Source organism: Alexandromys fortis, unplaced genomic scaffold (genome assembly GCF_014885135.2).
Source record: "Alexandromys fortis isolate MF-2015 unplaced genomic scaffold, M_Fortis_MF-2015_v1.1 scaffold_224, whole genome shotgun sequence".
NCBI lineage: Eukaryota > Metazoa > Chordata > Mammalia > Rodentia > Cricetidae > Alexandromys > Alexandromys fortis.
In genome coordinates, this window is record NW_026068104.1 from 738,674 (window position 1) to 763,965 (window position 25,292).

Genomic DNA, 25,292 nt, shown 5'->3' on the forward strand with positions numbered 1-25,292 from the left:
TCATGCAAGTGTTGTATCACTCTCAAAGAAGTCATGCTGGAACTCCCCTGAGTTTTTATCTGCTCATCTGTGAAGTGGAAAATATTTAAGTGAGCACTGTTGTGGGAAGTAACTGACGTGCACGAATTCCCTAAAGCCATTTTGGGCCCACAGATACTAGCTGCTGTATGTTGGAATGGAAGGGAAGGGGTAGGGGTGCACAGCTCAGTGATCTGGCAGGCGTTTAGAAGGCACAAAAGCCTGTGTCTGATTCCTAGCATCAAATGAAAAACAACTGTGGATACTGGAAGGTGAGAAACAACTCCTACCAAACTGTCTTCTTACCTTTACACAGCACACAGCATGTGCCTCCCCAGGCAAAATATAACAAGAAACAAAAACAAGTGCAGCCCAAAGGTGGAAAAAAATAAAGTTGTTGGTTGTCTTGAAAATTTTAATATACTCTAAGACCAAGAACTAATTTTGTTTCTCAGGGAAATGCCCTAAAGTCATTCTTCTTTAAAAGAGGACTTGAGGGTGGAGGTGGGAGTGGAGAGAAGACTCAGTGGTCACAAACACTGGCCGCTCTTCCAGAGGACCCGGCTTCAATTCCCAGCACCCACATGGCTGCTCACAACTGTCTGTAACTCCTGTTCCAGAAGATCAGACTCCCTCACATAGACATGCATGCAGGCAAAAATGCTAACGTACATAAAATAGAAACAAATAAATCTTTTCAAAAAAAAAAAGACACATGGGTAACACCTACGACAGCAGTCCCTGAAACTGACATAAACAAACGTAACCTGTCTCATTACGCCCTTCGCATGGTTGAACTCATTAATCCTCATGAGTAGGTCCCATTACCAGCATGCTAGGTAGAGGAGATTGACACATAAGGATGCTAAATAAATTGTCCATACTCTTCACAATTACAAACTGGTTGACCTGGAATGTAAAACCAAGCAGTAGACTACCTAATTCATCCTAGTGAGACTCACAAGAGTTATATCCTGACAGGTTACATGACCACATATGTGGAAAATACACAAGAATTAATCAAAATATCAACCACCAAGCTTATAAGATAATTTCCACACTCATAACACAGTTAAAATGGGAAAATGCATTCACATTAGAGGTGAAACAGGTTATCAATTCAGCCTAAGATGCAACCAAGTACAAAACAACATAATATCTATGCTGTTTGAGAGGAATGTGCCACTGCAGTGGACAGGACTCTCTTTAATGAGTAGATCTGGTTCTGTTCTGATCAGTCTGTGCCTACATGGAATAAAATATCTGCATATCAGTAAAAAGACAGGATCATGAAGAAATAGAAGGCTAGCATTTGGGAGGGTTGAGGGGTGCTAACCACTCAACTCTGAGAATGATTATTTGCTTAGAGAACATTTATGGCACGCTGGAGTACGAATTTACTCTATCTCCATAATGCTCTGGAAGTAGCTACTTAACACGTAAACAAATGAATGAGCAATCAACTATTTACCCCAATATGGAACAGGGCGCTAACAGGCTTGTGGTCACTAGTTTTGAGTTCCATGTGACTCCGGTAATGAAGTTGATTAATATTTATTCCTCTCCAAAGAATTCGGTCACACCAGGCTGGAACTCGGCATTTCCCACTGTAAATAAAGGAATGAGTCACAAACAGAGTATACGGCACTAGGATGTTGTAACACACACTGGTTTAGAATCACATTAGGCCTCTTCTAATATGCTTCCAATGAAGCACATACTTCTCCTTCCCAGGCGGTCCCTATCATCTTCTCTACATTGCAAGCACCGATAAGGGCCTGTGTATGCTTGTCAGCCACTAAACTCCTAGCACTACTGCCCAGTACAAAGTACAACGTGCCTAGTGTCAACTAATGGAGGGATGGTTTCCCTAAATTTAGGTCTGCATCGTAAATGTCACCACAGGGAAGGATGGAACAGCACCTCCTTAAAACAGCCTTCTCAGAGCCAAGGACAATGGCACTGAGTTTTGATTCGACTGCGTGGACTGGAGAGGAAGGGGGAGGGGAGTGGGAGGAGTGGGAGGGAAATGGGAGGAGGTGGAAATTTTTAATAAATAAATTAATTAATTAAAAAATAGCCTTCTCAGGTCAGGATCCCATCCTTAATATTTTTTCTTCCTTTGCTCTACCTGACTTCAATGGTACTCCATGATAGACAACTAATGGACTTGAAAACCGCCATTCTCTATTTCTAGGCCAGGTTTAACCTCTGGAGAAGACTAGAGCTTTCTCTTCTAAGAAGTATGGGTCCAGACTTCAGGATGTCTAAGAGGATTATTTTTGTCTTTTTCATTAATGTGTGTGTGTGTGTGTATATATATATATATATATATATATACACACATACATATACATATATACATACATGTGTATATATATATACAGATGTCCTCAAAGGTCAGAGAAAGATGTCAGATCCCTTGGAACTGGAGTTCCTGAACTTAGGTCCTCTGCAAGAGCACCAAGTATTCTAGCCACTGAGCAATCTCTCCAGGCCCTTACCAGTGGATTCTAATGTGTTCTCAGGACCAAGAATGACTCTGCTTGGAGAACTGCTTATGACTCTTGGTTCTCAGAGTATCGAGAGTCAGTAGCAGAGAAGTAGTTTGGCGAAGAGCATTAGGTAAGCATTAGGGGAGGAGGCTAAGAGCCTTAGGTGAGAAAGAAAGGTAAGACTAGGGAACACAAAAAAAATCTAAACAAGTTTGCAGAGGTGACAGAAACAAGGTACCAGAGGCAGCTCATAAAATGTCACCAGCCCTGATATCTAATTAATACTTTTCTAATATAAGCTCAGTTTGAAATACTCTTCTGTAATAACACTAAGCCATTAGATTTCCCTCTCTGCATACGGAATGATATAAAAAAATCCTAGCCTGTCAGAAGGGACATGGAAAGGCACAGTAAAGATCAAGCCTTAACCTCGTCTGCGAGAAGGTTCTTATCACTTTACCTGGAATCCCATCTGTCAGTTTTAGAATCGTACTTGTAAGTGGGAATAAACTTGATTTCCCCTTCATTGAAATCCACAAAGGCTTTTTTCTGTGTGCGCTGAATGTTTAACTGCAGCCAGAAAGAAACACCATGTAAGCACAACAGCACTACAGTAACAGAGGTGATAATCAGGCTGGTTGGTCACTGTTCCCTTTGTAGGGATCCAGTTCCAGAGCCTTTTCAAGTGTGGAAAAATACACAGATAAGACTGCTAATCTTTCGGATTCAATGACAACACTTGTTATTAGCACCTTGCCATTTTATTGCCAACTGTGGTCAGGACAAAACTGTGGAAACAAGAACTTCAAATAGTCCTACATTGCTTAGAACTGGACAGGCACAACCTAGCATAATCATAATTACAACACCACCACCACCACCAAAACCATGCAGACCTTAAAAGGATAATTCCTGAAACCAATTTCAATGACTAGTTAATGTTTTCTTCTTTTTTTAAAAAAGTGGGTGAGTTGCTGCAATAGAGAGGGCCCGGTGGTTAAGAGAGCACACTGCTCTTCCAGGGGACCCAAATTTGTTGGATGGCTCACAGCTACCTGTAACTTCAGCTCTAAGGGATCCACAGACTTATTCTGGTCTCCATGGGCACTGCACGTACATGCTCTAACCCACTCATTCTCTCTCTCTCCCTCCCCCCCTACACACACACACACACACACACACACACACACACACACACACACTGACCCTCCTGTCTCCACCTCTCCCTGTTAGTGCTGGGGTTACAGGTCCATGTTTTCATGCTTGGCTTTTTTATGGATGTTGGAATCCAAATTCAGGCCATCATGCTGGCAAGGCAAGTACTCATTTCTCCAGCCCTATAACCCATTCTTGTAAAAAGTTATCCTCACTCAGATATTTTACCGAAGTTACACAAGATTCAGCAATTATCCCAACTGTACCCTTTCTAGAAGCAAGAAAGAGGAAGGGATACAAATTAGCCCTTCAACTTCAGTGTGAAGGCAGATAGCTAAGGAAGACTCACTATAAAAACTACTGTGCTGCACAACACTTGAATTTTTACTGTGTCGAAAGGTCAAAAGGCTCTCATAGGGATTTAAAGACATTTGAATCAAGTTAAAACTTTGTCTTTTCTCATTAAGAAGCATTTACTTTCACTCCTGTACCACGATGTGCTGGGTACATAATAAGAAAGTAAAACCAGCATACCAAAGAGATAAGTGTTCACATATGTTTACTGTGGCATTAGTTATATAGCCAAAAATAAGGAACCAAGAAAAGTGCCTGTGAATACTGACTAGATAAAGAAAATGTGACACACATCTATTATTCAGTCATAATCAATGAAGCACTGTCATTTGCAGCAAAATGGATGAGCTAGACGTAATTATTGTTAAATGAAATAAATCTGACACAGAAAGACAAATGTTACAATTTAGCTCTCAGGCATGAAAGCCAAAAGAAGTCAGACTGAATGCAGAATAGTGATAATCAGAAAGTGGAATGTGAGGAGAGGTCATATAAAAATAACAAGGTGATTTTTATGGTGCTCTAGATTGTCCTCGCAGCCTAATATAGATTATGCAAGTGTTTGACCACTGAGCTACATCCCCAGATCCCAGAGGCTGGATTTGATTACTCTACTCCAACTCTACATGCTGATACATCAAAGAAACACAATGACAGTGTACAATTAATATGTATAAATCAAATATGAAATGACATGAAGGAATATTCATTTTCATTGATCACTACCTATATTCCAAAAAAAATTATTCTTATGATCAAGGTGTTTTGGCCCATGTCTGTAACAGCAGCACTTAGGAAGCAGAGGTAGAAGAAGCGCAAGTTCAAGGTCAGCCCTAGGCTATACAACTAGTTCCAGGCTAGGACAGGCTTTATAGTGATGTTCAAGTGCAAAAATAAAAAAAGGTTGTGTAAAAATAAAAATTCAACTCATTTACCAGCTTTACACACCAACATAGAGGCTTATAGTCACAGAGACTGGTTTACTGAATATCATGTTTTGTCTGAGCGCTCCATAATCAATAATTTCCCCACCAGTACTTTGGTTGTTCTTGTTTGTTTATATGTGGGTAGGCGTCCGTGTAGGGATGTGTAGAAGTCAGAGGGTGCTATCAGGATGCTTTCTTCTATCACTTCTCTACCTTATATTTTGAGACTGGGCTCTCATTGAACCAGGAGCTCACTGTTTGGACTAGGCTGACTGACCAGTAAGCCCTTGGGATATACACCTGTCTCCCTCAGAATGGGGATTACAGATGCATGCTATTGTGCCTGGCATTTACATGGGTGCTGAGGATCCTAACTCAAGTACAGATTCTTGTGCAACAAACACTTTATCCACTGAGCTACCTTCTCAGCCCCTTCCACTGGTTTTAACATCAACAGCTAAATATCAGTCAACACCAATTTATCAATCAGTTCCTATTTGACTATAGCTTATGCTGGTCATCCCCAAAAAAACCTTTTTTCCCCTCTGTTTGATCTCCAAGCTGTTGCTCAGTCTGCCAAATAATCACAGAACAATTTTCCCCATTCCATCTGCTAAACCACATTAACACAGCAGAAGGCCATTCTCCTCTAGGAAGTATTCTCCAACTAACCTCATGTATTCTGTAGCCAGTCTAGACAAATCTCTAAAATCTCTGCCTGATAATCACTTACTAAATGAATTTTACATTGGCTTTTTGTCACCAACATTATCTCCCTTGAATCTTAGTACTTAATCGAGGCACTCCAAATCTATATATCCCCAGGTACAATGTCTTGCAAGATAACTTGGATCTCTTCCCAGCATAAGCCATGCCTACCATGTCTGTCTCATAATCCTCACCAACTCTGCCATTGAAACTTCACTTACCTGGTCGAATTTCAAGAGCTTCTGAAGGTCATTTTTATTAATAAGACTTTTCACCTCATTGGCGTCAGGCATGCAAAGTCTGTAGTTCAAGTCTCCCAACCAAATGACAACACTGAAGACCAAGAAACAGATTAGAATAGCCCTAATTAACATTAAAGTCAATCAGAGGAGAGCTGAGAGAAGAAAATGGGTAGACTACTTCTAAGGATCTATTTATCGCTGACAAGGGGTTTAAAGCTGCCATCAATTCTTTAGGGGCAAGTACTGCCGATCCCGGAGAAAGCCAATAGACTATAAAATAGCTGGGAAAATAGGCACGCCACATAAAACTGAATGAAAGTGGGGCCATATAGTACACATATGGGATTTGGAAGCCAAGGAGTTAATGGACTGAGAAGCATGCAGTTTATTTGCTGGATTAGCTTCAAAATTTTGTCTGGCCGCCTGCCAGGTCTCTAGGCGAAGAGAATCTTAATGCTTTTTGCCTCCCAGATCCCTGAGGTTCTGTTCAAAGTAAGTGCAGCTACTAGAAAAAATAAAACTAGAAAAAAACAACTTTTATTTAACTTAATACACCCAAATCATTAAGGTGTGATTAATATTTTGCAAATTAAGGTATCCCACCTTGCAATCTTCAAAATCCCCCAAGCAATCTTCAAAATCCAATATAGCTTTTGCTCACAGACCTCTCAGTTTGACGAATGACTTTCAAATACCAACAGCCAGATGCTGGCTATCATATTAGACAGTGCACATCTAGAAATGTTAAATACAGTCTCCTATGGAGAAAGGGACTGGCTGGGGAGAAGAGGAGGTAAGTAAAGGATTTTAAACCATGTTTATTCATTTTATCTTTTATTATCACACTTACAGTGACCATTTCTATTTCATTATTTAAAATGACACTAATGTGTAGACTCCTTCAGCCTTATTTTAGAAGTTACACTAATACAAACCTTTCTCCCCTAATGCCAAATCTAATTTCTCGGCCTCAGCGAATCTAGTTCTAAATAACACATTCTCTTCCTTGTGGTCCAAATCCCCAAATGGTAATCCCTCCCTTTTCACAGCTCCATAGCTTCTCACCCTATCTAACCCCTGCTACCTCTCCACGCAAAGGCCATGGAGAGGCCACTTACTCATGTTTCATGATGTTCAGCTGTGGGAGAGCCTGATTGGGGACTGTAAAACTCATTCTTGCACAGATGTCCTTATAATCCTGATTCCTTCTTTCAAACTCTTCCACATGGGCAGCCAGGTGGGAATTGACGATGCAGAAGGTGGTGTTATGAAACACAAACCTCACAGCGACTCCTCCTTTGTTTCCCTGGTAGCAAAGGCAATTATAAAGTTAGGAAACACAGGGTGCAACCAAATTTCACATAGATACCAACAATAATCAAATTAATTGCCAAAGTAACTCACCATTTTCCCCATGATTCCAGTTCCCACAGTTTCTGTAGCAATATCACGTATATACCGACACTGCTCTTTTCTGGCAAATATAAGAAGCATCATCCCCACAAGGCGGACTAGTTGCACCTATGAGTTTCAGGGAGTTACAAACAGCTAATGTGAGCATCACTTTCTGCTACATAGCTACCTTCTTAGAATGACCAACAAAGTGATTACTGATGTCCACATCTGTATCTGCATCCTTTAATTTCCTATTGGACCCCATAAATTGGAAACCAAGGTTCTCTGTGGAAGCTCTAGTCTCAATTTGACTAACAAAAGATAATGTAGAAGTTTCTCTCTCTCTCTCTCTCTCTGTCCCCCCACCCCTGTGTGTTTCTATTTGTCAGTGCTGAGGATCAAATGAAGAACCCTGAGCATGCTATGCAGGCAGACACTCTACCACTAACTCACATGCTCAGTTTTAGCTCTCTTTGTAAATCACTTTGTACCTCACTGACAGTACATTAAAAATTCAAATAGTAAAAAACAAGCCATTATCCCAGCAAGTTCTTCCTTCTCCTTCCTAGACTCTGATTTCACGTTGTCTAAGATATTTAAATCTACAGTGATCCTTTGAATTTTTATTATTTTTAGTCTAAATGAGCTAGAGAGCTGTAATATCTTCACGATTTATGCCACCTACATAAACTGTTCAAAAGCAAAGAAGAACATTAGATTACTCCTTCTGAGATTAGGATAGTCGCCTTGAAATGAAAATGCCTATACCAAATATCTTCTAAAGACCAACAAACTTGACCACCTTGCTAAAGACAACTTTATTGTTATTATTATTTAACAAATAGCTGAGTGTTGTTGCATATACCTTTTAAAAACTATTTATTTTTATTTTATGTGCATTCGTGCTTTGCCTGAATGTGTGTCTGTGTGAGGGTGTCAGATCTTGGAGTTAGAGAAAGTTGTTTGCTGCCATATCAATGCTGGGAATTGAACCCAGGTCTTCTGGAAGCGCAGCCAGTGCTCTTAACTGTTGAGCCATCTCTTCAGCCCCTCAACTTTATTCTTCACCTACAAAGAAGTCTAGAATTTGTTTAAATACCACAACACTGCTGTTCTTGTTCTGAATCTAAAGCACACTTTATGCACCCCATAAGCTTCAATCTGCTTTTCTGGTAGGCATTTTATTTTGGCCATGTTGGAAGACAGTTGTACTTTTATTGCACAGACAGATCAATTAGCTTATATGTAATTATTTTGACTTAATTATCAATGCAAAAACAGTAAACTGTTTTCTTCTAAAGGCTATCCAAGTGATAAAAAATTATGAACAGAAAACTTATGCTCCCCCCAGAAGAAACTATGGTAGATTAGGCTCCTATAGCACAGTATTTCATCTGAGGAAGAATTCAATTATTTAACAAGCTTTTTGAAAGAGGTTCAGCTAATGGACTAACTGCCAGTGAGGTCTACTTAGTTATAGACTGAATGAGATAATCCAGTGTAGCTTACTTTTTTATACTTGGCCTTTGAAGGCAGACCCCTTTCCACGGCCATGGACCATTCTTGCTCTTTTACAGATTCAAAGTAGAAAAAGGCTTCTGTGCTCAAATCCAGCTCTTGGAATCTGAGGGAAAAATGGGGGCAGAGGCTATAGCTATGGTATACACAGCCCATAACTTAGTGACTGCCTCCTTTCCCATTTTCTGAGACATCAGAGTAAAGGGAAAAAAAGAATGCAAGATAAATTTTATAAAAGACATGTAGTTTTTTTTAAAGAATCCCCACCACTATATTCATAGGTTATACTAAAACCAAACAATAACAATCAAAACTCTCATAGGGATAGTAGTGAAACTTTTCTTTTACAACCTTTGAATAATCACTGTGAGAATTGATTTCATCTGTTTCTACTATGAGCAATTTCCTATGGGTTTCATTCATGCTTTCTTTTGACCCACAAATTAACCCTCACATATAGTTCACATCAAGTTTTTAACCAAACGAGTTTTAGAAAAAATAGGAAGATGAAGGCTGGGGAAACGGCTCCGCCAATAAAGTGCTTGCTGTCCAAGTGTGAGGACACGAGGTCAGTCCTCAGCATCCACGGAAAACAAAGCTGGGGGTGTAGAATATACCTGCAATCCCAGCACTGGGGAGAAAGAGACAGGAGGATCTCGAGGCAAGCTCCTGGTTCAGTGGAGAGTCTCTCAAAAACTAAGGTAGATATAAGGTAGGCTTTAACATAGAAGTGGGTGGCAGTTAATGGAGGAACTCGTTATTGGCCAAAGTGCTGAGAATTAGTGATGGTGGAGGGCCCTGTCACCATGGGGCAGCTACATCACACATTGCAAGGCTCAGGGAACATGTGGAAGAGGGTATGGAAAGAATGTAAGAGTCAGAAGACGGTGACATGTACAGCAAAAGGACGTCTTCCTGATGACATAATCATTGCTCCCCTTGAACTCACTCCAGTTGTGGTTGTCTGCATAAGACTTTTGCAAATTGGACCCATCAACATTTCATCATGGATAGGGGAGGGGCCCATGAGGCTCTACCCCTCCCTGAGGGACAATGGGCAGTTAATGGTTGCTGGTGGAAAGGCTGTCACTTTCTTTTGGGGTATAGCCACTGATAAGTTGCTCACGCTCCAGTAAAAAACCTCCCATCCATGCTCACACGGGAAACTCCAATTAAACACAATGGGTCACGTATATAAAGAAGACATGGATGTAGGAGGTAGACTGGTTGGGAAGAAAGGTTTCAGCAGGAGAGAAAGAAGGTCATAGGGGTGGAAACAACTAAAATTTATTCTATCCAAGAATGAAATGGTTAAAGAATAAAAAAGAAGGTGAGATGGAGGCCCCCAATGTAATGCTAACGCATTGTATACACAACCACATACACAGACAAAGGTGAGAGAGAGGCCAAAGCCATGTTACATTAATACCAAATAGAGGAAAAGGAAGGTCCAGAAGTGGTCTTTACCCAATGCAGTAAATATCAGGAGGATTTGGATCACAGTTCAGCCAAGGTTCTAAGCTGCTATCTGGAGACTGGCCATTCACATTCCAAGTTCCAACAAAAAATCTAATACAGTACAACAAAAATTAATTTGAAAACAAAGATAAAGCATTAACAAACATAATACTGCTTTTAACATTTCTATGAAAGGGTATATTGATCAACATAACGCTTCAAAGTGTTTTGCCAGCTACATAAGAAAAATTTTGCTCATAGAATACAAAGCCCTGGGTTTATTTTCTCTACATTTTACATCAAGTGAATCACCAAAAAGGAGCTAGGTCTGTATTTTAAACAGACACACTTAAATTTCTTGACAAATGTCCACTCAAACTTTATCCATATTCATTAAGGGACAGCTTTAGGTTAGAATGGAAAGAGCTGTTTTTGCACTGGAGACAGGCTAATAAGGACAACTGTTCTGTAAGGAGCTATAGCTAAACTGAAAAAAAAAACCTCACTTCTTGAGGATCATGAGGACAACTCTTTGGAAAATTTTGATGAGGCAGATAGTACACTAAGCAGGAAGGCAGAAGGGATGACTCATGACTGTCCTAATTGTTCACATATAAGTGCTGTACAGAATATGAGGAACTGCAGTTGTGACTGGATTTGAGGAAATGATGCATGTTAGGCTAGAAGACGGGACTGGAGTCTTGGATTAGAAAGGCATATTCTGCCCATGAATAACACACTGGGGATACATGCCACACCCCATCACCTCTCCTTTATACCACATATACCAGGGTCCAGAAAATGAGATGTTAATGAGCCAAAGTGAAATGAAAACTAATAGGAAAGGATTCAGGATAGATCTTCCAATCAAGATGACTGGGTGAAACTTTATTTAATTTATCAAAGCTGTAAATACATGGCAGTACTGGTGGACTTTAGTTTTCCAGTACTGGCTGGACAAAGATTCAGTAGGCCAGATGAGACACATACTTGTTTATAGAAGGCGTGAGAGGACAATTTTCTATTATATGTGAGTTTGATTTGTTCCCCTAAGTGTGGGTAGAAATATTAGTAGACATGGTATTATTAGCAGTTAGGAAATTGAAAGTATAGCTTCTGCATGATCTTAGATATATATGTTTTTGGCCAGCAGAGACAGAAGTCTGAGTCAAATGAACATTGCCTTGGAGCATGCTTTGATTCTTAATGAAGCTAATATTTTTACAAATAAAAAGACAAATACCTAAAGTTTTAGACTCAGCGGGTAGAAGACAGACAAACCTGAAAGACTGGAGGTTGACATATTCTTTTTCTCGCTTTGCAAGGATATGTTTGATGAGACCCTCTCGCTGCCCAGACTGGGTATTTGGTACAAATAGCTTCCGCATGGTGTTGGTCACTTTGGGCTGTTCTTTGTTTGAAGCTTCCTTTTCACGTAGAGGCCTAGCACATCAAGCAGGATTCAAAAGTAAAACAGGCTAACATACAAGCCTATTATAGGGGGGAAGTATGCTGTGATACAGAACTTACATTCTGTTTACTGAAGCAGGTGGAGGGGGTGGTTCCCGATGAATCGCTGTGGGGTAGTTTGGTGTGTTCACTGTTTTATCTAAATTCATAGATGAAAAATTATCCTCAAATCCAAGCAGCCCTGAAGGATACAAGATTCAAAGTGAAGTGAAGAAACAGAGATCCTCCAACATAGCCAGGATAGACAAGGCTTTTATGCGCAAAATCAGCAATGTTGCTAAACAGAAGGGCCCCGCAGCGGTCGTAATCACTTAAATTATGCTAAGACTCGTATTCAACCAAGAAGCACTGACATGTTAACTGTAATGATAGAAAATTTATACTGATCTGGATTTTGAATAATGTAAGCCGACATTTATAGAAGGGATTATATATCATTTGTCTTTCTTACATTACAATAACCTCATAAAGTATTTTTAATGAAAACTCTTCCCACACTGTAGAGAAGGAAACAGACGTTCAGGGTTTTTGAGTCACTCAAACACGATGACATAAAACTGTAAGCTTCATGTCAGTATTTTACTGACTTGACATTCAAACCTAGGCTGTCTGGCTGTGGAGTTTGTACTTTTTAACCTTTTTTTTCCAGTTGGCCTGTAAAGAGCTAGTATACCATAGAGTGAAACATTGGTCCATGGTCATGGGTTCAATAAAACCACTCTACACCACCAATTAATCTGAACTAATACAATCTATCGACTCTAAAATGATCATAGCAACCGGAGATAAAAGAGTCTTTCTAATACCTGAATAAGTAGGTTTATCCTTAGTGTCTAATTTCTGATACCAGCTAGATGATTCTTTCTGTTCTGGAACAAGAAGCTGTGACTTAGCTGGAAAGACAAGATTTAGGTCAGAAACTGGGAAACTACAAACGCAAAGCTACTCATTTATTTAAACTCCCCGAGTAAATACATGGTCAGCACAATTCTGGAATGGAATGGAAGAGACTAAGGAAATACCGACACCTCTGAGTCATCTTGGGGGCAAAAGGAGGGGGATTACAGGCTGCAGGGAACTGCATGCCATGCCACTGACTTTCTTTTTAGAGCTGGGTAGACTTCTTCCTTAATCTATCCTGGGTTCATTCCTGAAGAAAAAAAAATCAGCTCTCAGGGCTCAAGGGGCAGGGGGCTTGGTTAACGGCTCCGTTACTCTAAATCAGCACATCAGTATTTTACTCCCACTGAAATAGTGGAAAGAAACTTGCTGAGTCTTGAGTTACCTTCCTGTGCCGCAAAGACTTCTGAGAGGAACTTTAAGCAGAGCTCTTCATCAGGAATTTCAAAGTGGCGTTCTCTGGTCCAGTCTCCTTGCACCCGAATTTTGCAGCCACCTTTAAAAAGAATTAAATCCACAGATACCTAGAGGTGTGATACACTGCTTTATTGAAACAGTATTCTGAAATTTTTTGGTCAGTAGGAGGTCCAGATTACAAATATTCTAGACCTTCAATAAGGAGCGCATATCCAAGAGCAAGGGCTCGGTATTGCAGTGGTTGAGGGGCTCAAACAGAGAGGAAACCCTATGGGAAGTACTCACAGTACGCACAGTGCTCATGGACTGTGTCAATAAGCAGACTGATCTAGCAATAGACACTCAAGATTATAATAAGCTAACTCATAGCTTCCTATGTCCTGATCTCTCAGATGTCAGTGCAGGGATTTCTAAGTTCTAGCAAAAGATAATAAACTCATCAATCATCCTCTTCCTCTCTCTACATTGGAAATCCCCACCATTTCAAGTCCAGCTCATATAGTATTCTAAAGCATGAAGGTAATATAGGAAGTAACATGGTTAGGTTCAGAGTAAATTCAATTTACAAGTGAAAAATACCTCAAGTAAAAACGAGGATTTTGAATAATCTTGCAAATGCAACATAAAGATCTACTCCAAGAGTGGGTTGGTTAAGAAGAACCATTTGAGAAAGAGTAGAATTTGAAGCAAATTTACTCGTGCTGGAGAGACGGCTCAGCAGTTGAGGGCATTTGATGCTCTTGCTGATGACTTGGGTTCAATTCCCAACACCCACATGTTAAACCACAACCTTCAGTAACTTCAGTTCTAGGGGATCCAATGCCCTTTTCTAGTCTCTGCAGGCACCAAATATGCACATGGTGCAATACATACATGCATGCAAAACATCTCTAAACATTATGAATAGTAATACTTAAAAAGTAAATTTACAGCCAGGCTGTGGTGGCACACTCCTTTAATCCCAGCACTTGGGAGGCAGAGGCAGGCAGATCTCTTTGAGTTCAAGGCCAGCTTGGTCTATAAGAGCTAGATCCAGGACAGGATCCAAAGCTACAGAGAAACCCTCTCTTGAAAAACCAAAAAAAAAAAAAAAAAAAAAAGTAAATTTACAAAGGTCTCAGAGTTCTTTAATTATTAAAACTATTATTTTTATTTTATATGTATGAGTATTTCTGCTTACATGTATGTCTGTGTTATGTGTCTGACCCTTGCAGGTCAGAAGAGGCAGTGTGTCCCTCTAGAACTGGAGTTACAGACAGTTGTGAGTTATCATGAGGATTCTGAGAATTGAACCCTGGTCCTCATAATGGGCAGCTGAGCTATCTCTCCAGACTCAGGCTTAGACTTCTTAAGGGTACAGCATACTCTCACCTGTTTTGTGGTGCCCTAAAATTACCATCTGACTCAACTATTCAGATTTTATGATCCAGGGAGCCTATGTATTTGTGTATATTCTTATTCTAATGGATTACACATATTGCTTTCCTGTGTTCCTAAAGCTACACATTCCTTAGTCAGGAGGCAGGACACATATCCACATCATCCAATGCTCTCCAACAGTTTCAGAGTCGTCTGAAACTTAAGGGCTTCCCATATGTGCTTCAAGACTTTTCAGATTATTAGGATGAACAAAGTCCCGAGTTAGCTGGTCACTCTGCTGGTGACAATGATGGCAGATTCAGAGCTAGAAGGCATTCAACAAATAGCTGTGGAAGAGGACTTTTCTACACTTAGAAATAATAAAGAAAGGAGAAATGGGATTCATATCCTAGTTTCTTATGTTGGTAATCTAGTTCTTGCCTTTGGTTCTGTTTTTGTCTTCTTTTTAAAATCTCATTTGTTTCCATCTTCATAGAACTCAGTGGTTTTTTTTTTTAAATAAAATTACTGGTCAGAAGAATAAAAAGGATGAAAATGGAGGAATGAAAGACAATCAAGAGGGCCACAGATAAGATACTTACTGGGGGGATGCACTGTGCAGAGGAGAAGAAAGGCAGGTAGACAAGTGTCATTTAGGAACAGCCTTAAAGCTACTGGGAAAAGCTTCAGGACCCGAGTCCTCCATTTCTCATGTCAGTTACAATCAGAATAGGTAAAGCAGAGCAATCTCTATCTGATGCAAATTTAGTACAAAACCATGTAATCCCTTTCCTACAATTCTTGAAAAACAGAATTTAGCAAATATAAAATAGACCTATTTAATGGCCAAAAGATTCCAGAAACTGTTTGAAAATTATCACCAAATGCTCTTTTACCAAAGTGCTTAGAAAATATAACAAATTATTTCATGACCCAACCTTCTCTTCTCCTTTTTCCCACCCTGCTCCAACTCTCAGCCTTCTGTGGGCAGCAAACAATCCTGTATCTTTCACTTCCTCTGAACAGTCTTTGTATCTCTTGGTAGTTCTCAATCACAGTTGCATTACATTCCAGAGGTTTATTTGTGTGCATGTGTGTGTACCCACACGGGTGTGCACAAACAGGTGGAAGACAGAGGTTAAACTCTGTTATTAGGCCTCAGGAGTCATTCACTTTATCTTTTGAAAAATACATAGGGTCTTTCATTGACTTGGCTCCCAAGTGCTAGAAGTCTAGGTACCTGTCACTACATTTGACTACAGGTAGTTTTAAGCAAAATACTTGCAAGGGATTTCAACATCCAACTCCATTAAAAATCAGATGCAGACGCAAACTGCCTGGTTTTCAAGTGGGTTACCCCTCCACAGACCGGCTTTGATCTCCTGCTCCCAAGTGATTCTCCCTCAGTTTTTCATGTAGCTAAGACTATAGACAGGTACTAGCATGCCTGGCTTAAACATGATGCAATCCAATACCACCTCTTCCATCTCCATGTCTTTCAGGAACCCGCTCTCTCCTGAGGCTCATCCAGTGGGCTGTACTGCTTTCTCTTTCTTCCTCTGTGAGAGTGCCACTCTCTATAAGACCCAGAATTCAGGATCCGATGCCTGATACATAAGACTTCACCTCCACCTTGTTTGAAAACTAGTGCAGAAAACCCAGTTAACACCTTCAACTCCTTCACCCAATGACCTTCCCATTCCACCTCAGCCACCATTTCCTCACTCCCTACAGTGACTCTCTCAATAATATCCTAGATTTTCCATCATGGAAACACCATCACCTAACACACTCCAAATCAAATGTCTCACTGTGACCTACTCCTCCTCCCAATTTACTTGCTTATCTTTACTGGAATTGTTTTGGGCATCACAGAACCTCAGCCCATTAATCCCTTCACTTTCTATCCATGGAACCCTTTTACTTCCCCTTTTCTCAAACAGATGTCATCACCATAGTCTGTTGCAAAAATCCACAATTGCTTTACCTCTGGTCTCCCACAACACCTATTTGGCTATATTCCAACCCACAAAAGTCCAACTAATTGCCTTCTCAGTACTTCCACCAGAGCAACCAGAGGAAATAAGCATACATGTACACGGATGTATTGTGCTGGCTAGATCTATGTCAACTCGGAAAGAACTACAGTCGTCTGAGGAGAAAACATTGATGGAGAAAATGCTTCCATAAGCTCTGAGAACTCAAGAACAATGGCAATGGGTTTTTGATCCTACTGCACATATTGGCTTTGTGGGAGCCTAGGCAGTTTGGATGCTCACCTTACTAGACCTGGATGAAGGTGGGTGGTCCTTGGACTTCCCACAGGGCAGGGAACCCTGATTGCTCTTTGGGCTGACGAGGGAGGGGGACTTGATTGGGGGAGGGGGAGGGAAATGGGAGGCGGCGGAGGGGAAGAGACAGAAATCTTTAATAAATAAATATAGAAAGAAAGAAAGAAAGAAAGAAAGAAAGAAAGAAAGAAAGAAAGAAAGAAAGAAAGAAAAAATCCGACTGGAGGCAAGCCTGCAGAGCATTTTCTTAATTAGTGATTGAAGGGGGAGCAAGCCATGAGGAAGAAGCAACACCCCTCCATGGCCTCTGCAGACTCCAAGTTCCTGCCTTGTTTGAGTTCCTGTCCTGACTTCCTTCAACGATGAACAGTTAAGTAACATGAAAACATAAGCCAAGTAAACCATTTTCCCCCAAAAACTTGCTCTTTGCTTACGGTGTTTCACTGAAACAACAGAAACCTGAACTAAGACACATGTACATTTGGATTTGCTAGCATAATAAAATTTCGATCGCCAACCTCAAATGGACCCTTTAGCCTAGAAAGCAATTGTTTCCTACAGTTAACTAGTGTCCTAATATTACCTGGAATAACTTTCACATCTTCTCATGTACTCTCAGATTGTGGACCAGCTCCTTCTCATGTCCTCCCACTCAGCAGGTTGCTTAACCTATACTTCAGAGAATGGAAGCCTACCTGTTTGCACTCATCTCTTTTATGGCCCCATTCAAAGAGGATCCCTTCTACTATGACACCAATCCGTCCTCACACATCCCCCAGTCCTCTCAGGAATCACGCTTCCTGCTATTCTTTGGGTAGACGCTCCCCATTCCAGATTTACAAAAGTACTCATCCAGTTTGTCTACTATGGGTATTAGTTGGTACTACTTTTGGAAGTGGCTCCTCCTATATGTGACTTTAAAGAAACAGACAGAATTCTTTGAACTAACACACATTCTTTTCTCATTCTATACAGCACTGTCCCAAATTTTCTGGGATCTTGTGCAAGCTCTATAGCTGGACCGTCCAGTATGGACACATCTGGCTAGTGAGCTCTTGAAAACGGATTACTGAAATGGATGGCTGAATTCTGAATTTTACTTCTAATTCATGTAATACATGTGCATCAGACAGCACAGCTCTCGACATAATCACGTTATTTATATTATCATTCACGTGCTAGTGGTTTTGACTTTGCTTCTAAGTGGCATCGGTTTGACTGTCAATTAGTCATCCACTCACACGTGTCCCAAAGAAATCTCAATTAAACATGGTTAAAACTGCATTCACTGGAACTGTAAATCCAGCCACAAACCCAGGGTTGGATCACTCAAAAGCCCCAAGGGTAAGCCTACTGCTATTACTCTGCTAAACAGACACAGTATCAACCTGCCCTCAAAGCCCTCAGTCTTTATCCAAAAGTTTGTGCAGTGGGTAGTGGTTAAGGAAGAAACTCACAGCTTGGCAAAATACAAAGTGTAAGTGCCAGTGGCAGGCTCAGCCACAAATGGGACTTCATATCACACTCCTTTCCCAAGGCTTAGGGGAAGATGGAAACAAAGCTGTCTTCTTGACATGACAGACCCACACTGCACTTGAGCTGAGAGCAGCGGTGGGTATGTGCACAGCACCTGCACAAAAATCAGTCAATCGACATTCTAGCATCAGGTGGAAAGGCGTTAATGAGCCCTTACTCCTAACTGAAGAGCTACGGACAGCTGGTGGCTTCAAGGGGAGGGAGAGTCAGTTTTCTTTAAGGATGTGGTTACTGGTAGGTCAATGGATGACTCCGTGCCCGGGAATAGGTAAAAACAATCAAAACGTATTATATAAAATTCTCAAACAAATAATAAGATATATTTTAAAAGAGGAAATTTTGACGGTCTTCTCAAAGGAAAACTCATTCCACCTTCAATGTAGTTGTGCAAATGGGCATCATCATCTCAGTTCAGGTTAGAAACCCTGTATTTATCCTCGACACTTTTCTTCCTCCCACTCCCCACACCCAAGTCAACTCTTCTTGACCTTACCTCTAAATTCATCTATCAAACCTGCTCACATCTCTCCGTTTCTATCACCACCATACTCTCTAGCATATACAACCAAAGCAGTCTCCTAAGTGGTCTTTCTGCTTCCAGGCAAATGATGCTATATCAGCATAAAATCCTTAACTTCTCATTTTAAGATCTAAAAAGACAGATTCAACACTGTGGCTTACAAGATTCCACTGGATCTGGCCATAGCCTCTCTTGCCTCAGTGCTCAAGCCCTATTCCAGGCACCCTAGCCTTTTATTTCCCAGAAAGCATCAGGGTACTTTTAAATTTAGAGTCTCATGTGCCCTTGATCTGGAATACTCTTTCCCCCCTCGATTTGTTGCCTGTCTCTTAGGCCCTCTGTTCCCAATTTAAATGTCTCTTTTTTTTTAAACATTTTTTAAGATTTATTTATTTACTATGTATACAGTGTTCTGTCTGTATGTATGCTTGCTGGCTAGAAGAGGGCACCAGATCTCACTACAGATGGCTGTGAGCCACCATGTGTTTTTTTAAATTTATTTATTTCTTTATTAATTAATTAAAGATTTCTGTCTCTTCCCCACCGCCGCCTCCCCTTTCCCTCCCCCTCCCCCAATCAAGTCTCCCTCCCTCGTCAGCCCAAAGAGCAATCAGGGTTCCCTGCCCTGTGGGAAGTCCAAGGATCAACCTACCCATGGACCCAGCAATACCACTCTTGGGAATATACCCAAGAGAGGCCTTAACATACAACAAAAGTATATGCTCTACTATGTTCATAGCAGCATTGTTTGTAATAGCCAGAACCTGGAAACAACCTAGATGCCCTTCAGTTGAAGAATGGATGAAGAAAGTATGGAATATATACATATTAGAGTACTACTCAGCAGTAAAAAACAAGGACTTCTTGAAGTTTGCAGGCAAATGGATGGAAATAGAAAACACCATCCTGAGTGAGGTAAGCCAGACCCAAAAAGAGGAACATGGGATGTACTCACTCATATTTGGTTTCTAACCATAAATAAAGGACATTGAGCCTATAATTCGGGTTCTTAGAGAAGTTAAATAAGAAGGAGAACCCAAAGAAAAACCTATAGGCATCCTCCTGAATATTAACCACCATGTGGTTTTAAATGTCTCTTTGTAAATTCCTTGCCTAACTACAATGACCAATGAATAACTCTTCTTGTAAATTCTTTCCAACTTTTCTTTTATTTACCAAATCCACAAGCATGTGTCTAAACCTGCTGAAAGTCACTTTTCTATATTAAAGTACATGAACTACCAAGAGTGTTGCTTTCTCTTATAGTTTTAGAGCCTTGCACAGTGCATAGCACCCAAAATTACTCAAATATTTATTGAATACATGCATGAATTATAGGTATCTCTGTGGCTCTAGCAACAAAAAAAAAAATCACGGAAGGTAAAACCAAAGCAATAACAGGACTATTATCTCTGCTGTGCTCTGATGATTTTGTGGGATTTACAACCAAGTCTGACAACCAGAAGGCACTGAACAAATATTTATAGAATAATGAGTAAACTCGGTAGGGTAATAATTAAAAATTAGCATAATAGAGTTCATCTAAAGGTCATAAAGATTAAAAAAAAACAAAAGGGGAAATCATATTCATCTCCATGAATAAGAGGGAGAAAATTGAATAAAATTCAGTATATATTCACAATGTTAAAGAACAGCAAAAACTTAAATACATTTATTTTGCTGTTAGTTTTTTTTTTTTTTTTTGGTAAGTGACGGAGTTTTGTTATGTGACTCAGGCTGTTTTTTTTTTTCCTGTTTGCAAGAATTTTATTGAAAGATCTGAATACAATGACATATTACATAGCTTGTTTTTTCATATAATAGTAGATTTCATATTCTATTTCTCAATGTCACCTTTACAAAATCAAATAATACTTATTTTCTTTCTAGGTAACTAGTATAATTTCTTTATAATATAATTAGCATAATATGTGTAATTTATACATAATATAATATATATAATTTTCTTTCATTCAATATATTCTGATCAAACACCCCAATTTCTCCCAGATTCTCCCCATTTCCAAATCTTCCCAATTCCAGACCTTTCTTTCTCTCTTTATAAAACAAAATAGAAAATAAGACAACAACAACAAAAAAAACCAGAATGTCTTTAAAAGAAGAAACAAAGAAAAAAATCACAAGAAGCACATACCCATACAACACACACACAAAAGTCATAAAAAAAAAAATAGAAACCATAATATATAAGGAAAAGGCCAAACATAGCGATCTCAGACAATGGTCTATAAATATACCATTGAGTTTATTTTGTGTTGTTTATCTACTGCTACAGATGGGGCCTAGCCTTAAGTGTGGTTAATACAATCAGGGAGACTCCATTGAAGAAAACTACTTTTTCTCTTTGAAAGCAGATATCAGTTGGAGATAATTTCTCCATTAGCAATAGGAGCTTGTGTCCACTTTGCCCACCCTCATAGTTGGGAACAATTCTGGCTGAAACCTATGCAGGCCCTGTATTTCAAGTTCTTCCAGGGTTTAAATTTTACCCATCCTCCTTAACTAAAATTGGAAATCTACATTGAAAAGTTTAAATATGGTACTATAACCTCCTTTCTGATTTTCTCTTATTTTTTCTACATAGAGACTATACATAGGAAGATGACTAGAGGCAAGGAAAGTAGAACTTGTTGCTGGGAGTTTGCTGATGCAGTGTGCCCAGTGACTACTTGCAAGCCATAATTGCTTTCTCTGTCTAACTCACAGGCTGGTCTTGAACTTGCTATATAGCCCTAGCCTTGAATTCATGATCATTTTACTTAAGCCTTCCAAGTATTCTGCCTACTGGCACATGCCATGTCTGGTTTAAATGCAGTTTCTTACTTTTTTTTTTTAAGCACCAGCAAGTAATCAGGCCAGAATGTCTTTAACTGGGAAATGCCACTTGAGGCATCCTCACTGAAACCCAGACCCACACAAGGATTAACACCATTAGTTAACATTGATCCCCAAATTCTCATCGGTACAGTAAGACACGAAACACGGCAATGGCTATAGCTATGAGAAATGGGGCAGAGTAGCTATTTGAACGTAATTAAAGTTATCCATCTACCAAAATGGAAAAAAATAGAAAAATACTAAAAATAAATTAGGTGAAGTGGCCAGATAAAATATCCATGATTCATTAGTTGTTCATATGCTAGTAATAAACAATCAGAAGATAACAGAACACCCCACCACAATACCAGCAATAATGAAATTCTTAACCTAAAAATCTGATGTACATAAAGAAACCATAAAATTTTACTAAGAGTTATAAAGAGATGCACTGCGTTCCCGCAAATGATTTAATTTTATAAACTAATTTAGTAAAACTGACAAAATAGTTATGGAGAGATAGTGGTTATTAGAAACAGTGTTTAAACAACCCAGCAAGGTGGATTAAGGCATTAATTCCAGCACTGAGGAGGAAAGGATCAATGTCATCCTTGACTACATAAGGAATTTGAGGCTAGCCTAGAATAGATAGAATTATTTCTCAAACAAAGAACAATAACAACAACAAAAGTATGTTTTAAATGATTTTAAATATCATAGGGAAAATGTCATGGTAAAGTGTTAAGTAAAAATCCATGATTAAAAACTGTCAATAAAGGAGTAGGGGTATAGCTCAGTCATAGAGCATATGTTTACCATGCACCAGACCTCTGGGGTCAAAGCTCATCATTAAAACTCTCTCCACAAAAACTATGTAGAAGGATTCTAATTATGTAGAAATATAATCTAAAGCAGTAGGATATATATGTGTATATATATATATATATATGTTAGCTATAGTGTAACTTCATGGTTATATAGCAATGCTCAAAGATTTTAGTTTTAATTATGTGTGTATGTTTGTGCAGATGGAAGTGCAGGTGTCTGTGGAGTCTAGAAGAGGGCATTGGATCCCTTGGAGTTGGACTTACAGGCAGTTGTAAGCCACCTTAAGTGGGTGCTGGAAACTGAACTTGGGTCCTCTGCAAGAGAGATACTGGCTTTTAATTGCTGAGCCACCTCTTCCATTCTACCCAAAAGTTTAATTTGATACTTTGAAACTTTTTGATGATCACAAATTATAATTAATTGCATTAACTTTATAACCAGAAAAACTGTTTTCAAGATGTTTACTACTGGTATCTAAACAATACATATTTACACCAAAATCAGTCTTGCCCATTAAGAAAGGGTACTATTTTCTAGGGGTTGAACTCAGAACGTCAGTCTTGTACAGCAAGTGCTTTTACTCACTGAGACTTCTCCCTGACCCTGTTAACAACACCACCACCACCACCTCTGGTTTGGAAACAGGGAGAGTTCCATGTAGCCCAGGCTAGCTTGGAATCACTATGTAACCAAGGATAGACTTGAATTCCTCATCCTCCTTCCTGCACTTCAATCATTGAGGTTACAGATGGACGCCACTATCCCCAGTTTATGTCGTGCTGGGATGGAACCAGGACATTTTGGATGCTAGGCAAACACTCTATCAACTGAGCTACATCTCCAACCTGGTGCTGCTTTTTGTCTTGTCTAGTCACAATAAAACACAGATTCTGAGTTACTTTCTCTCTTGGATACCTGCAACGGGAACTAGCAGCTAGTTTTACATAGCATGTTAGGACCAGCCTTTAAGACTTCCATATTCGACGATTAAAGAAAAGCATAATAAACCCAAACCAGAAAACCATCCAGTACAAATTAATAGGGCCAAAAGCAGAGACCATCTCCAAACAAAATTAATGTGCAACCAACCTGTAGCCTCAAGCTAAATGTGTTCTGCTTATCCAAGGACTCAAGCAAGAGATAAGGCAAACTATCTGATTTCGATTCGTGTGGTCAGATACACTTTCCATAGCAACCACACAGTAGTCACAGTAGCAATCAAGTGCCCATTTTCTCCTCTCCAGAGCACAGCACAATTAGATGATAAAGAACATCTTGCATAGAAAGTCAGTGATTTGCATCAAACTGATAGAAATGAAAGCACAGAAACAGCGAAGAGAAGACCATGTTCCCTCTGATGAATCGAGGCCTTCAGGGAACAGGGCTTAAGTAGGACATAAATTATTTCAAAAAAGAAAAGAGAATGCTTGAACAAGTAATTTCATGGACTCTGCGCCTTTCAACATAATATAAGGAATAGGTGAAAACATCGCGAGCTTACACAAAAACATCAAGAGAAGGTGGGAGAAAAGTCTACAGTATAATAGCAGTCAAAAGATTCAGCCACAAAGAAAAATAGAGTCGTGACTTTTGCAGGAAAATAGGTGTAACAAATTACAATGACGATATTAAAAACGTGCCTCAGACTCAGAAAGACAAATACTGCATGTTTTCCCTCACACGCAGAGCCTAAATTTTAATATGTATCCAGGTGCATCTGTGGGGGGGGTATGGGCTAGAAGACTGGAAAGGGGATCACGAGGGAGGAAAAGGTCTTATTCTAAGGGAATGTTGGGGAGAAGAAAACAGGGTCAAAGAATATATGTGACATGCAGGCAGAAGGAGGACCAATGAGGTGAAGAAAGGGATTAGGAGGAAAGAGGCAGGCTGCTGTGGGAGGAAAATCAATAAAGCCAAAGTATGTTCGAAAATGCCGTGATGACATCTATTACTTTGTATGCTAACAACAATAACAACAAAAGAAAAGGCAACTAATGACTATCCAGAGAGGAAGAATCAGCCTCACCCAGGGATGAGCCCCTAATTTGTTGTTCAATACTCTGAAGCCATATACACACAAATAACAAACTTATTTAGCAGGTTGTATTTATATATTTATGCATACATGAATGCACACACATATGTAACTAATAATAATAATAATGAAGTTATCAGTTTTAAAGTGGGGGGACATGGAAGAAACTGGAAGGAGGGGACTTTAGAGGGGCTGGGGGAAGGATAGGGAAGAAGGAGAAGAATGTAATTATATTTTTATTTTAAATACACACACACACACACATAAAAAGCTAATATGGCTGGGTAGATAGCTTTATCAGTAAGGTGTTTGGCATTTAAGCATGAGGACCTGAGTTTGATCTTCAGAACCTATGTAAGAAAGCTCGAAATAGTGGAGCATACTTGTAATCTGTGCTGGGGAAGCAGAAATAGGTAGACTCCTAGTGCTTACTGGCCAACCAGCCTAGCTTAATTGGGGAACGCCAAGCTGGTGAAGCTCTGTCTCAAAAACAAAGGTGGACAACGCCTAAAAAATGCTACTTATTGTCACTGACCCAAGGCCTCAATACAAATGCACAGATGTGTACATGTACACACACACTGCATGCTTATCTGCATATATACTAACATAAACACACACACACACACACAAACATGATCTGGAAACCTTAAGTGTTTAAGCATTTTCCTAGCTCTTCTTTATAATTAATCAGTTCCACAGCAGTGATGTGATTGGTAGTGACAATAATTGCAGCTTCAGGTGGCTTAAAGCTCCTCAGCAGAAGAGCTGATCACATTTCAGGTTTTTAAAGATTCTTAGCAGCTCTCTGTGTTTTCTAAGGCTCAGA

General features: G+C 39.7%; 1 protein-coding gene across 2 annotated transcripts in view; it reads right to left on the bottom strand.

Moving 5' to 3' along the window:
* The window catches only part of Ocrl (OCRL inositol polyphosphate-5-phosphatase), a 54,993-nt gene that overhangs the window by 22,496 nt on the left and 7,205 nt on the right, over positions 1 to 25,292 (bottom strand). For both annotated transcript variants that reach the window (XM_050123972.1, XM_050123971.1), the window contains exons 4-14: positions 13,025 to 13,135; positions 12,546 to 12,632; positions 11,800 to 11,920; positions 11,551 to 11,712; positions 10,279 to 10,380; positions 8,803 to 8,917; positions 7,303 to 7,419; positions 7,017 to 7,204; positions 5,878 to 5,989; positions 2,974 to 3,083; positions 1,490 to 1,625 (exon numbers count right to left, since the gene is read on the bottom strand). In XM_050123972.1, coding sequence (XP_049979929.1) covers positions 1,490 to 1,625; positions 2,974 to 3,083; positions 5,878 to 5,989; positions 7,017 to 7,204; positions 7,303 to 7,419; positions 8,803 to 8,917; positions 10,279 to 10,380; positions 11,551 to 11,712; positions 11,800 to 11,920; positions 12,546 to 12,632; positions 13,025 to 13,135 — 1,361 coding nt within the window. The remainder of the gene's footprint in view (positions 1 to 1,489; positions 1,626 to 2,973; positions 3,084 to 5,877; positions 5,990 to 7,016; positions 7,205 to 7,302; positions 7,420 to 8,802; positions 8,918 to 10,278; positions 10,381 to 11,550; positions 11,713 to 11,799; positions 11,921 to 12,545; positions 12,633 to 13,024; positions 13,136 to 25,292) is intronic.